The sequence below is a fragment of the Planococcus citri genome, chromosome 2, assembly GCF_950023065.1.
Source record: "Planococcus citri chromosome 2, ihPlaCitr1.1, whole genome shotgun sequence".
NCBI lineage: Eukaryota > Metazoa > Arthropoda > Insecta > Hemiptera > Pseudococcidae > Planococcus > Planococcus citri.
This window is the reverse complement of record NC_088678.1, coordinates 72,643,718-72,656,943: the sequence shown is the minus strand read 5'-3', so window position 1 is coordinate 72,656,943 and position 13,226 is coordinate 72,643,718. Positions and strand designations below refer to the sequence as shown.

The following is a 13,226-nucleotide window of genomic DNA, read 5'->3' as shown; positions in this document are numbered from 1 at the left end:
TATCTCGCGAATTAAAGGAGCTACCAAGCTTCTTAGAACTCAAAATTGTCCAATTTTGAAAAAAATCTTCAAAAATAAGAACATTTTTGAATCATTTAAACGGCGAATTTTTCAAAATTGATAAATTTTTACCCAAAAATGGAGATAACTGATAAAGAATTAATGATATTGTCAATGAAAGTCACTCAGAAAAAATTCCTGTCCAGGAAGTGTCCCTGGAGGGAAAAAATGAGCCCTCAAATAAAAGCAATTTTTGAAAAAATTGAAAATTTTTCGCTCTGTAGCCCCTTTTTAACTTAATTTGGGAATTTTTATAAAAATTTCAAGTTTCTAAAATCAGCTGCAGGTTTTAGGAATTTCCAAGAAATCGCTGTTTCGCTTCGAAACTTCTTTGAGTGAAATTTTGTAAAAATTTCGATTTTCAAAAATCTGCTGAAGGCTTCAGAACTGCTCGAAACGGTTCAAAATCGATTCGATTTAATTTGTCGGGTCGATAATAAAGTATATCCAAAATTTCAGACTTCTAGGTTAATTTGATGAAATTTTGATTTTTTCCTCTTAATTTTTGACCCGAATTTGATTTATTGAAATATTTCTTTTTTTGAAGGAAATATTACAAATAGGTACACTTCCTGGGCTCAACATAACATAAGGTAAATATAAATGGTAAAATCTTGATCCTGACTTTCGAAAAAAAAATAATACTTTGATTTGAAAAATCAGACGAATTACCGTGAGATTTTCATCCCCAGCTTAAAACTCTAGGGCGGATCGTGAAAAAAAAAGTCGGCAGATTTTGAACAAGTTCAGCAGAAACCTTCATTGGCTTCATTTTGAGTCAAAAATTATTCGGAAAACTTTTCATCTCCGACGGTGCCTCTGCAGGGGAGATATAAGCTTTCAAAGAGGGGACATTTAAAAAAAAATCATAAAAGTTGAAAATCAGACAAAATTTGAAATATCTCATTTGCTCGAAAAATACATACAGAAGCGAATAAGAAGATGTTTACAAAATTACAATTCCATTGCTTCAAATTCAATATCACGCAATGCAATCTTATTAAAATAACTGATTAAGTAAAAAAAAAGAACATTATTTTTAACAAATGATAGAAACATCGAAAGTTGAACAGGTGCCTAAGAAGTTATAGTTGAAAAGTTACGTAATTGTTAGAAAAATATTGTTGATTGCATGAACCATTTCATTCATAATAATAGTTCTGATGTCATGTTTATATTTAGTTCGATAACACTAGGTAGAGGTAGCCCTACCTAATTGATATGAATTAGGAACCTATATACACTCACCCTTCTCCTCTCTAATTAATTTGAAATGAACTCGTATAGCGTAATTATTGTGTAGATATTCTCAATGCGAAAGCAGTTCAACTGGATATTTTAACGATATTACAAATCTCATAATAAATATTTAAAATTTTCCTAATTGGCTACCTATTAATTTTTTTGTACATTTAAGAGGCAAATATAAAACTAAAAAATTCATATTTTCAAACAAAAATTTCAATGTTTTTCACTTTTTAAAAAATTAGTTCAAAAAAAATATTTCAAAGAGTACGTCCTTTTATTTTAATTATCTTAAATTTTTGAAATGTTTCAGGGTAATTAATAAGTACTTTAATTTCCTAGGTACTTTGTAATAATTCTATTTTCAAACGTTTTGAATATTTGATGAAGGCTGAAGCCGCTGAAGGCCTTGTATAGACCATTTTTTAAATGCTAGGTACCTACCTATTTCTACAATTTTTTTTAGTGACTGATTACAAAAATATTCAGACTATTACAATATAATTAATACATTAGGTGATTTCGAAGTCATTTTCAATTGATTAAAATATTTTAGTTAATTTTTACTTAATTTTGATGATATTATTTCAAACAATTTTGCACCTTTGAGGGCTTTGAAGTTTGAAATAATTCAATTTCACAGGAACCATTTAATTTGATCAAATATTAATAATAATATCTAATTCCAAAATTGAATAATGGCAAATTGGCAATTGGTAAAGTTTGGTCACGAACACGATTCATGTCAATCAATTAACATTAACGTAATCAATTTTATTCGTCCAAATTCCAAAACCTTTGAAGTTCGATGGCGACGATGGCTGATGGCTTTGATTATTTCTTTTCTTTTGAGATTGACTTTTTTTAAAAATAAAAATAAAAAATAATTAAATTAAATAATTCATAAAACGACAACAGAGACACCTAGTTTCTAAACACCTAACTAACCACACCTTGCCATTTTTTTATGTCTGTGAAAGATTTCCATTTTCCCTTATCAAAACAAAAACGAACAGTAAACAAACTTTTCCTCAACTTCATCGTAATTATTTTTCGCCAACTAATTAGTCATTTGATCGTTAATGAATTATTGAAAGTAATTCTTAGCATTCGCATACAACAACCAATATGACTGTTCAGTTACCTCCCTGTCCCGAATCTCTTCGTAACGTTCAACCGTACTTAAAAGTAGCCCTAGAACATGACGAAAGAAATCCAGTCATCAGCTATTGGTGTAAGTTACAAATATTATCTTTTATCTATGCACAACTTTGATAATCTTTATTCATCAAATCTCATCTAATCATATATTCATCTCTAGCTCGTATTTACGCCCTCCAGTTAGCTCTAACCATAGATAAGAAATCGACCGAAGCGAAGCAGTTCCTTTTGCCGTTGATGGACTGGTTGGAAAAAACCAAACGAAGCTCCGCTAACAATGAGCTAATCACGAGCGAAGCAGCTGCCCAAGCCTTCGTAGAAAATTACGCTCTTAAACTGTTCATTTGGGCAGATAACAATGACCGAGGCGGTATCTTTAATAAGTGTGTTTGCGATAATAGCTCAAATTTTCAGATAACCAATTTTTTTTTCTTCTACGAAACTCTGGTCTAAATTATTGTTTTACAGGAATGTGGTACGATCCTTTTACACGAGCGGATTACTGATGGATGTTCTCACAACGTTCGGAGAACTCAGCGAAGAAATAACAAAGAACCGGAAATACGCTAAATGGAAAGCAGCCTATATTAACAATTGTATGAAAACCGGTGAAGTTCCCATCCCTGGGCCACAAGGCGAAACTGACGAAGAACAAGAGCTGAACAATTTATTAAACCTAGATAAACCAGCATCACCTCCAGCTGCTGGTCCGGCTCCGTCTCAGTCGCAGCAGCCTTCGTTTCCCTCCATACCCAACTCATCTACCACCGGTGAGTGGATTCATCTCTGAGTAAATATTCTACGTATGTACCTTCAGTCGCTCATATTCATCGATTGTACTTTTTTTACAGCTTTTTCAGACCTCCCCACTGTTCCATCTGAACTAAATCTACCAAACACCAACTTCTCTTACAATCCTCACCCTACACCTTCAACAGGATCACCTCAACCATCTATCAACAGTGCTAGTAATATCTCAACTACTACTCAAGCTAGTAATTCGAGTCTGAAACTGGATTCTTCTCAAATTACCAAAGCACAAAAGTTCTGTAAATTCGCCTCCAGCGCTTTGAACTACGATGATATTCCAGAAGCGATAAATAACCTACAGAAAGCTCTGAAACTTCTGCAGACCGGAGAAGATGAGTAATATTATTCGTTCTTTAGGGACTTTATTTTTTTTTTACAAATAATCAATTTTTGTGATACTTCAGTTAGATTTTACAGATATTTTATACCGTAGGATTTCCAAGTGTCCCATCGATTTTTATTTTTTTTTGTACTAACAATGATAGGTTTATTGAAGAGCTTATGCTTCTAAAACGACGATTGGAAATTATTTTTTTATTTAAAACAATTAATTTTAATCAATGTCGAGGAGAAGAATGTCCAATTTGTATTTTTTTGCTTATTAAGAGCACATTTAATTAGATTTACGTTTTGAAAACAATACACGAGTCCATTTCCGGAATTATTTTACAATTTATTACGTGTACATATTCACTATTTATCTCAGCAAATATAGTTTACGATTTTTATTGTTTCTTTTTCCTTTAAAATTCTCAAACAATGGGTTTCCGGTGTCTTTTCTCTACACAGATTTATGGAAAAGGAAACGAGAGGGAGAAATGAAACAAAAAAAAAATACGACGAATGGCACGAAAATACAAAATTATCTCGAGCCATTCATCAATAAAACAATACACATTTGACAGAAAAACATTTACTAAAGATTACAATAAAAAAAAAAAAAATTGTAAAACAACATTCTAATAAAAATCCATTATAATAAATAATTGAATAAAGAAAGATCACAATTCACGAAAGAAAATAGATAATAAAATTAAATCACTACCTACCGACCAAAAGTAGGTTAAAACCATACATCACGTATCGGTCTTCAAATCGTGACACTTTTTCCAGAAAGTTTTCAATCTACCATCAGCGTTCGAACAAAATTGTCGAAAATCATGGAGTAATTTATCTTGAAAAGCTTCATCGTTCGTACCTAAATTAGTTCCTTTCCATCTTCGACCAATCATATGATTCCATGACCACAAATACCCGATCTAGAAGATATCTTCCATTATTTTAAGCGTTCAGGGATACGTTGGGACTTACCGAAAAGCGAATAAAAGAAGAGAAAATTATAATTTACCCTGTTCTCAGATTTTTTGCTATGGTCTGTCACGTGTCTGGTAATGTATTCTTGGTGAGGACTGACAGCTATCTCGTTAGATTCGATGGCCAGCCTGGACTTGAAGCTTTTCATATTCAAAGAGGCTGATTTCGAGTGTAACAGAGGTGACGATTCTTGACTACTGGAGCATTCGCTCGATGGAGTCGCAATCAGCAAGAAAACATTACCTATTGGTCATCGTATCTTTTTTAATATTGAAAATCTTCGTTAAGCATAGGTAAATGTTTATAGGTAGGTATCTGGAATATACTTTTCACCCCCCCCCCATCCCTATTAGGACCACAGGGCAGGATTTTGCAAGTAAAACGATTACAGAAAAGGACTCAAAAGGCGAATAAAAATAAAATAACAGCTGCCAAATCAAATTTAATAATATTGAGCATTTTTTAGCCTAATCTCATTTTAACGAGGATCATTTCATTTCGCAGATAGCTTTGAGGAAGACAAAAGTAAAATGACATTAATATTATAGGATCATAATATTGAGAAAAATCCAATTCAACATGATATACTGACTGTATTGAAGCACTATCTCCCTCCCTCTCAGTCTTTTCTCCCCACAAAAGCACTCTTCAGGTCAAAATATTGAAAAAATGAATTATCTACGAGTCTTTGGCGAATTTTCAAGAGAAATTGCACGATCAATGTTTCCATTATTGCCACGTTTCTTCCAGTGTGGTCAATAAATTTTCCAAAAAAAATGAGGAGGATAGGTGTAAAAGGGCTCAGATTGATTTTGAGGGGCTTTTGTACTGAGAACGATTTTTTCTCAAAAATAATGTTTTTGAATCATAAATCGAAATTTTTTGGAAAATTGTCATCAAGTTTTGTTAAATTTTTAAGATTTTTTTTTCTTCGCTAAAGAAAGGAGGGGGCTTGGTACAAGAGGACGATCCTCGAAAGACCTTTAATATTTGAAAAAATTTTGGCGCAAAAATTGAAAGAGTCAGACTAAAATTTTCCATCACATTTTCGAGATGTTTTTTCATCTGTGAGGGAGGGGGAGGGGGGTTTCTTGGACCTATAGAAAAATTAAAAAATGGGAAACTGGAAGCTCAAACCCGTTTGGAAGACCATGGGGGAGATTTTTTTGAAAATGAGGATCATTCAGAGCAATTCTGTCACAAAAATATAAAATTTTGAAATTTTTTAAAATACAATTTTTTTAAATTTTTTAAAACTATACAGAGAGAAACTTTTTTCTAAACAAAAGTTTATTTTAATAACAATTTTTGTAAATTTTTTCAACTTTTTTAACCTTTTGGGTCTCCCGGTGCCAATTTTTTTCATCCAAGGAAAAATCAAAAAGTAAGGAATTAGGAAAATTTCTCCGACGATCCAAAAACTCTACCGAAGAGAGCATACAAACAAGGGAAAATTCAAACTATGGACTACCCCAATGAACACAATCAAAATCAAATATTGATAAAATAATGAAGTCTCCCCACCTCTAAAGGAGCTGACTTTGTGGGGAAAAATGAGCAAAATCGAGGTATGTAAGGTCAACACTTTGATCGAATTGACATAGAATCATCCTTCATTGAACTATAAAGTGCCAAATAAATTCAACCACAGTATTTTTAAGGCTATTTGTTGGCACAATAAGTAATTAGAATTTATGCCAAAATGAAAACGTACCAGTCAAATGAACGTATTGGTTATGGTGATGGGTAGCTTCATTGCCACCTTTACACGAAATGAATCCAAACTTGATGGCGATTTCTTCCTGGAGCAAGAGCAATCTTCGAGGCCACGAGTCCTCGGGATATTCTTCGAACAAAAAAAAAACACACAATTAAAAATACTTCCACAAAAAAGTCTCGTAATCAAACGTACGATCTAGCTATACCTTCAAATAGGTAACTTTTATTATCCATTAAGCATTCGATATCCAGAGGAACAAAAACTGGCCCTCTGAGGGGATCAGACTTCAACGAATATGGAAGAGCATGAGGATCCGCTGGGACTGGAATTAAATGTAATCCGTTACTTTGGGCTTTTCTGTTAAAACTGTAAATCTACAGAGAAAAAACAAAACACAAAAATTAATAAATTTTCAATTCAATTTTTTTTTCAGTCTATGGATGATTTCTTTCGAAATAATGCTCACCAACTCCGATATAATGGATCCTGAAGCAGCCACCCACTCGATGACCAACTCAAAAGCTTGATCTACCGAATACACGGAATGGTATCGAGCATGACCCCATTCGATTCTTTCACTTTTACTGCCAATATCTACTTCCAAGTGTGTTTGTTTGTAAGCTGGAACTGTACAGAAAAAAAATATAATAATATCTAAATTCAATTCATATACTTACTAATTATCTCATCTTCATAGAAAAATAATTCACATACCAGACCAAAGCATCGAAGTAGGTATCACTTGATTTGGATCAGGTAATTCGTCCAATAAAAAGGCTGGAACTGTAGGAGCTGCCGGTGATATTGGAAGCGTTTCGATTTCAGCCCATTCGTTCTTAAAAGTAACCAAATCTCGGATAGGTTCGATATAATCTGAAATTCGTCACTCATCAGACACTGAAGTAACTCTAAAATATTATAGAATACACGAAAAGCTCACCTTTGGGCTTGTTTTCGTCCCTGCAAGGGATATAGTAAAGGTAGAAGCCAAATATGAACGGATGATCAAAGTCTCCGGAAGCGTGACAAATCAATTTATCTTCTCTCATTTTCTAAATGAAACACATTACCAAAGAACCAAATTATTATTCGTTCAATTTTAACTTCTGCAGAAGATCAAATCAAAACTTCGTGAATATTTTACCTCTAATTTTTTGACAGCTTCCGTCTCACATGTGATTCCTTCGACTCGGTTTTTCATCCATTGTACCGCATCGTAGCTGATGAACGTAAAACTAGGTAAACTAGGGTACTTCGATAAGAATTCAATTCCGTATATTGGATGGCTCAGCCTTTCTACGATTTCAATAGTGGTTGCGTTTTCTTTCAAACGAGCTATTTCAATGCTGCAAAATAAATCAAATCGTAAGATTAGCAGGTAAGTAGGTACCTGTATTCGCGATAGTATTAAGAGTTTATTCTTCTTTGTCTCAAAAAGTCAACTCGACACGAAAATTCCAATATCAAACTTAAACTAGAAACTTTGAATCAACTCGAACCAAAAATGAAATCAGTCCTTCGAATTTAAAAATTGAAAAAACAGCACATGTCCACCGATTTTTTCAATTTTTTTGATAGGGAGAAGAGAGGGAAGCCAAAATTTTGGAAGATTTCTTCATTAAACGAGGAAATTTCTTTCTTAAATAAAAATGCTGAAATTGACAGGTTTTTTCCAACTATTAATCAATCAAGGAATAACCAGAAAAAAATACAAATTACTAAAAAAGAAGAAATAATAATCGAAAAATTTATAAATTTGATTGAAAAATGGTAACTGTAATTTTTTAAAGCAGGTATTTCAATTATTTGGTAAGAAGGGAAGAGCAGGGTGATTGAAAATGTAGGCCTATACGATGTGAAAAAATTCAAAATTTCAAAAAAAAAAAAGAAAACACAAAATGAAAAATATTGATCTGGAAATTAAAAAACAGAATTTTTTCAGGTGTTTCATTTTTTTTTTTTTTTTAGAGAGTGAAGAACCTGAAATTTTGTATAATTTTTTCGTTATTCGAGGATTTTCAAAAAACTCAAAATTCTGAAATTCCTTGTGCGATTTTTTTAGAACTATTGAGGAAAAATTTCACATACTTAAAAAAGTGAAAACTGAGAGTCTGAGACCTTTTCCAAACATTTCAATAATTGAAGGGAACAGGACAAAGGTCAAAATGATTAAAACAGTAAACTTTTCCAAGCATATAAATGTATTTCAAATAATTTTTTTTGGAGGTGGGAGGAGGAGATTCAAAATTTTTTCCAATTGTTAACTTTCAATTCCACAATTTTTGGACCGAAAAGTGCCAAACTGAGAGAGTAAAAATACGCTAATGGGTCATTCCACGTCAATTGGACCAAGAAGTGGTAGGTGGGTTCGGCGATTTTTTTGAAATTTTTCCTGTGGAAAGACCTTCCGAAGGGATGATCAATGGCGCAAATCGCAGCCCTCTAGCTCATTTTTAACGGCAGCCAGGGGGTGTCAAAGTTTTCAGAGAACCCAAAATATCATCCATTTCAGCAGTGGATTGCTCGATAACCGCGATACCTACAAAAATGGAACTTTTTCCCATAGTTAGAGGTTTTGAAAAGCTTTTTGGTGATATCATAAAAATCAGTGTTGCCACTTTTTTTCGTACAAAAAATTAGCTCAAAAAGTTTCAAAAGTAATTTTCATATCGTTCCGACTCTCGAAAATTCTGAAAAAAATATATTATGAACAACTGTTCATGCTGAACAACATACTAAAAAATTGGGATGGTAACTTGTAACAAAGTCGATTTAAAAAAATTTAAACTTTGCGAAAAAATGCGATTTTTTGATTTAAAACATGAAAAAAAGTTTTGATTGGTAAAGTTGACCCATATGATCCCTATTTTTACGTATCTGTTGAGAAAGTTGAAAAAACCCCTTCACTCGGTGAAATTACCTCATCACAAAAAAATCAAAATTCAAAAAAATTCAAAAAAAAACAAATTTCATTTTTTTTTGCTGTGAGTGCGATTTTTATCAACTTTTTCATGAAATACGTCAGAAAGTGGTCAAAATAAGACAACTGAATAAATTTAAGCTTTTTTTGATGTTTGAAATTGAAAATTGAATTTTTTCAAATTTTGATTTTTTTGTGATGAGTTTATTTTATTGAGTGAAAGGGGTTTTTTCAACTTTTTCAACAGATACGTGAAAATAGGGGTCAAATGGGTCAACTTTACCAATCAAAACTCTTTTTCATGTTTTAAATCAAAAAATCGCATTTTTTCGCAAAGTTTAAATTTTTTTAAATCGACTTTGTTACAAGTTACCATCCCAATTTTTTAGTATGTTGTTCAGCATGAACAGTTGTCCATAATATATTTTTTTCAGAATTTTCGAGAGTCGGAACGATATGAAAATTACGTTTTGAAACTTTTTGAGCTAATTTTTTGTACGAAAAAAAGTGGCAACACTGATTTTTATGATATCACCAAAAAGCTTTTCAAAACCTCTAACTATGGGAAAAAGTTCCATTTTTGTAGGTATCGCGGTTATCGAGCAATCCACTGCTGAAATGGATGATATTTTGGGTTCTCTGAAAACTTTGACACCCCCTGGCTGCCGTTAAAAATGAGCTAGAGGGCTGCGATTTGCGCCATTGATCATCCCTTCGGAAGGTCTTTCCACAGGAAAAATTTCAAAAAAATCGCCGAACCCACCTACCACTTCTTGGTCCAATTGACGTGGAATGACCCTAATTCGAATTTCGAGGTAGCTAAATTTGAATATCCGTCCGTTTTAATCCAGCGAAGTCAACTGCAGGTAGATTTCAAGTCGTTCGGAGCCTCCAGCAACTCTTTGAAAATTACTGGAGCCTCCAGTAAATTTTCAATGCTTGAAATACTCATGAAATTTTACCCAACAGAATTGGAAATCCGAAATTCACTCTGTACTTCAATTTCAACACACTACAGGCATGAAATTTACTACATATTTAATTTTTTTAGTGACTTCAGTGACTGAAAAATAGCAAAAAAGTGACCAAAATTTTGAGAACTGAGAGAAAAGTATATTTTATGTTAGTCAGGGAATCTGCATATAAGAATCTATTGTACCCCCCTCTCCGGTCGATCCTCCGGGACAACTTTTTTTCTTAAAGCGGGAGTCCTAAGGAACATTTCTAACCCTTGTCCAAAAAAAAAGTGGCCCTACTTACAAAATGGCGGCCATTTTGATTTACATGTCAGCCGAAATCGCAGATTTTGCGTTTCAACATAGGACTTCCACGACATTTTTAAAACCGTACAAAAGTAGATCGAAAGATAAGGCGAAAATGTCACCTGTCAAAATTTCAAGTGCTAAAGTGCCTTTTCCGATTTTTGGTGAATTTTTGAAAACCAAATTTAGTTAGGCCAAAAATGAAGAAAAAAATCAAAATTTTACCAAATTGATCAAGAAAGCTGAAATTTGGGATATAACTTATTTTCGACACGCCAAATCGATTGGAAACTGTTTCAACCAATTTTGAGCAGTTCTGGAGCCTCCAGCAGATTTTTAAAACTCTAAATTCCCACAACATTTCATTAAATTGAGTTGGAAACCCGAAATTTATTCTGAAAATTAATTTTAATACGCTACGAAGTCGACTGCAGGTGGATTTCAAGTCGTTTTGGAGCCTACAGAGACTTTTTAAAAATTACTGGAGCCTCCAGTAGATTTTTGAAACTCGAAATTTCCCAAAATGTCATCAAATGGAGACGGAAAGCCAAAATTCATTCCGCAAACTAATTTCTATACGCTACGAAGTCGACTGCAGGCAGATTTCAAGTCATTTTGGAGCCTCCAGCGACTTTCTGAAATATACTGTAGCCTCCAGTAGATTTTTGAAACTTGAAATTTCCCAAAATTTCATCAAATGGAGATGGAAAGCCGAAATTTATTCTGTAAACTAATTTCAGTACGTAACGAAGTCGACTGTCGTTAGGTTTAAAGTCGTTTTGGAGCCTCCAGCGACTTTTTGAAAGGTTATATGGCGTTTTTTGGAAAATTGAAATTTCCAAAAGGTAGATGGAAGCATCAAAACCATTTTAAACCACCATACAGTCGACTTCATCTCGTATTGAAATTAGTTTGCAAAGTAAATTTTGCTGGAGGCTCCAGAACGACTTGAAATCTACCTACAGTTGACTTCGTAGCGGATTGAAATTAGTTCGCAGAATGAATTTCGGCTTTCCATCTCCCATTTGATGAAATTTTGGGAAATTTCGAGTTTCAAAAATCTGCTGGAGGCTCCAGAACTGCTCAAAACGGGTTGAAACAGTTTCCAATCGATTAGGCGTGTCGAAAATAGGGTATATCTTCAATTTCAGCTTTCTTGGTCAATTTGGTAAAATTTTGATTTTTTTCTTCATTTTTGGCCAAAATTTGATTTTCAAAAATTCACCAAAAATCGAAAAAGGCACTTTAGCACTTGAAATTCTGACAGGTGATAAATTTCTACCTCTGTACGGTTTAGAAAATATCGGCTCTATCCAATCACATCGTCTTACATTTTAAATGTTGAACAGCTGATTTTTAATTTTTTTAAAGTGATGATTCTGAAGGATTTTCATAAAAAATATTGATCATTTCTTAAAATTTGGCACTTTTTTTTACACGACAAATCTTTTAAAAAAAAGTGACCAAAGTCACTTTTTTTGGCCATTTTCGCCGAAATAGTGACAAAAAGTGACTTTCAAGTGAAATAGTGACTAAGTCACTTTTTAAGTGACCGAATTTCATGCCTGCACACTATCGAGTCGATTGCAGGTGGGTTCCAACCATTTTGGAGCCTCCAGCGACTTTTTGAAAATTCCTGGAGTCTCCTGCAGATTTTTGAAATTTTCAGTTTTCACAAAATTTTATCAAATGGAGTTGGAAAGCCGAAATTTACTCTGCAAACTAATTTCAAATTCAGCTTCCTAGGTCATTTTGGAAAATTTTTGATTTTCTTCTCATTTTTGAGCTTTTGGTTTAAGTAAATTTAAATCTCAAAAATTCATCAAAAATTGAATTCGATCTCTTAGTGTCTCTACTCGTCTCCCAGAAGGACCGAACCTCATTTTTCTTACCTCTCAAAAACTTCATTACAATCATTATCCAAAGTAACCGTCACCGGTGACATGACATCCGGAGCAGGAGATATCTTCTGCCTTTCAATAACCTTGGATCCGGATCTGAGTATTTACAAAACAAAACACACTATTAGAAAAAATAATCACCCTTCAAAGAAACCGCTTACGACTACCACCAATATACAATTTATATCGAAGCGAATATTACAATATCAGCTCGTCAAATTTGAGCCTTTACCCATCAAAGCTTTTTCAACGTATCACCAGGCGGGCACACTACTCGTGTATGGAGTGGAAAAAAATAATACAAATTTGAATCCGTGTGCATAATTATGGTCTTTGATGAGAGCCACTGAGCCAAGTATCTACTTATATATGCGCATGTGTTGGTAATAAGAACAATGGTCATGGTCTGATTTTTCTATTCGATATTCCTTTTTATTTATGTATTTTTTTGGTCAACGGCGGGTGAAAAATAAACGCTATATAGGCGTCTTTAGCAAAGCTTAAAACCTCACCTGACAGCGGCATTTTTTTCAGGCATGCGGTTTGCTGCTACATATTTCTCCTAAGCGAAGTAAAATAACAAAAAAAAAATTAATAAAAATGAAGAGTGATATTCCAAAACTCGCTTTGTCCATTTTTATCAAAGTTGGGTTTTCAGCGGTATCTGGTAGATGAAGTATTAACTCACATTCCTACATCATCAACCTACCAAAATGAGGTGTTAAACTCACCTAAATAGCCAATTCACTAAAAATTTAAAAAAAAATAATGTTCCAAAACGCGCTTTGTCCATTTTTATTGAAATTTTTTTCAGCAGTATTTAGTGGATGGAA

At 33.3% G+C, this 13,226-nt stretch overlaps 2 protein-coding genes across 5 annotated transcripts in view; one reads left to right on the top strand and one right to left on the bottom strand.

The window, feature by feature from the left end:
- Positions 1-2,300: 2,300 nt before the first annotated feature.
- Positions 2,301-4,004, top strand: Vta1 (vesicle trafficking 1). The gene is made up of 4 exons (XM_065352966.1): positions 2,301-2,539; positions 2,627-2,849; positions 2,935-3,236; positions 3,318-4,004. The coding sequence occupies exons 1-4, from the start codon at positions 2,434-2,436 to the stop codon at positions 3,614-3,616; spliced, it is 930 nt and encodes a 309-aa protein (XP_065209038.1). The 5' UTR covers positions 2,301-2,433; the 3' UTR covers positions 3,617-4,004.
- A 169-nt stretch (positions 4,005-4,173) lies between these two features.
- Iml1 (GATOR complex protein Iml1) overlaps positions 4,174-13,226 on the bottom strand; it is a 289,826-nt gene continuing 280,773 nt past the window's right edge. For 2 of the 4 annotated variants that reach the window (XM_065352937.1, XM_065352939.1), the window contains 10 exons: positions 12,906-12,955; positions 12,385-12,489; positions 7,455-7,656; positions 7,251-7,362; positions 7,025-7,183; positions 6,777-6,937; positions 6,516-6,684; positions 6,305-6,436; positions 4,625-4,833; positions 4,174-4,535 (listed from right to left, as the gene is read on the bottom strand). In XM_065352937.1, coding sequence (XP_065209009.1) covers positions 4,353-4,535; positions 4,625-4,833; positions 6,305-6,436; positions 6,516-6,684; positions 6,777-6,937; positions 7,025-7,183; positions 7,251-7,362; positions 7,455-7,656; positions 12,385-12,489; positions 12,906-12,955 — 1,482 coding nt within the window. In that variant the 3' untranslated portion in view covers positions 4,174-4,352. The remainder of the gene's footprint in view (positions 4,536-4,624; positions 4,834-6,304; positions 6,437-6,515; positions 6,685-6,776; positions 6,938-7,024; positions 7,184-7,250; positions 7,363-7,454; positions 7,657-12,384; positions 12,490-12,905; positions 12,956-13,226) is intronic. The other 2 variants (XM_065352936.1, XM_065352938.1) reach the window with 1 other exon arrangement.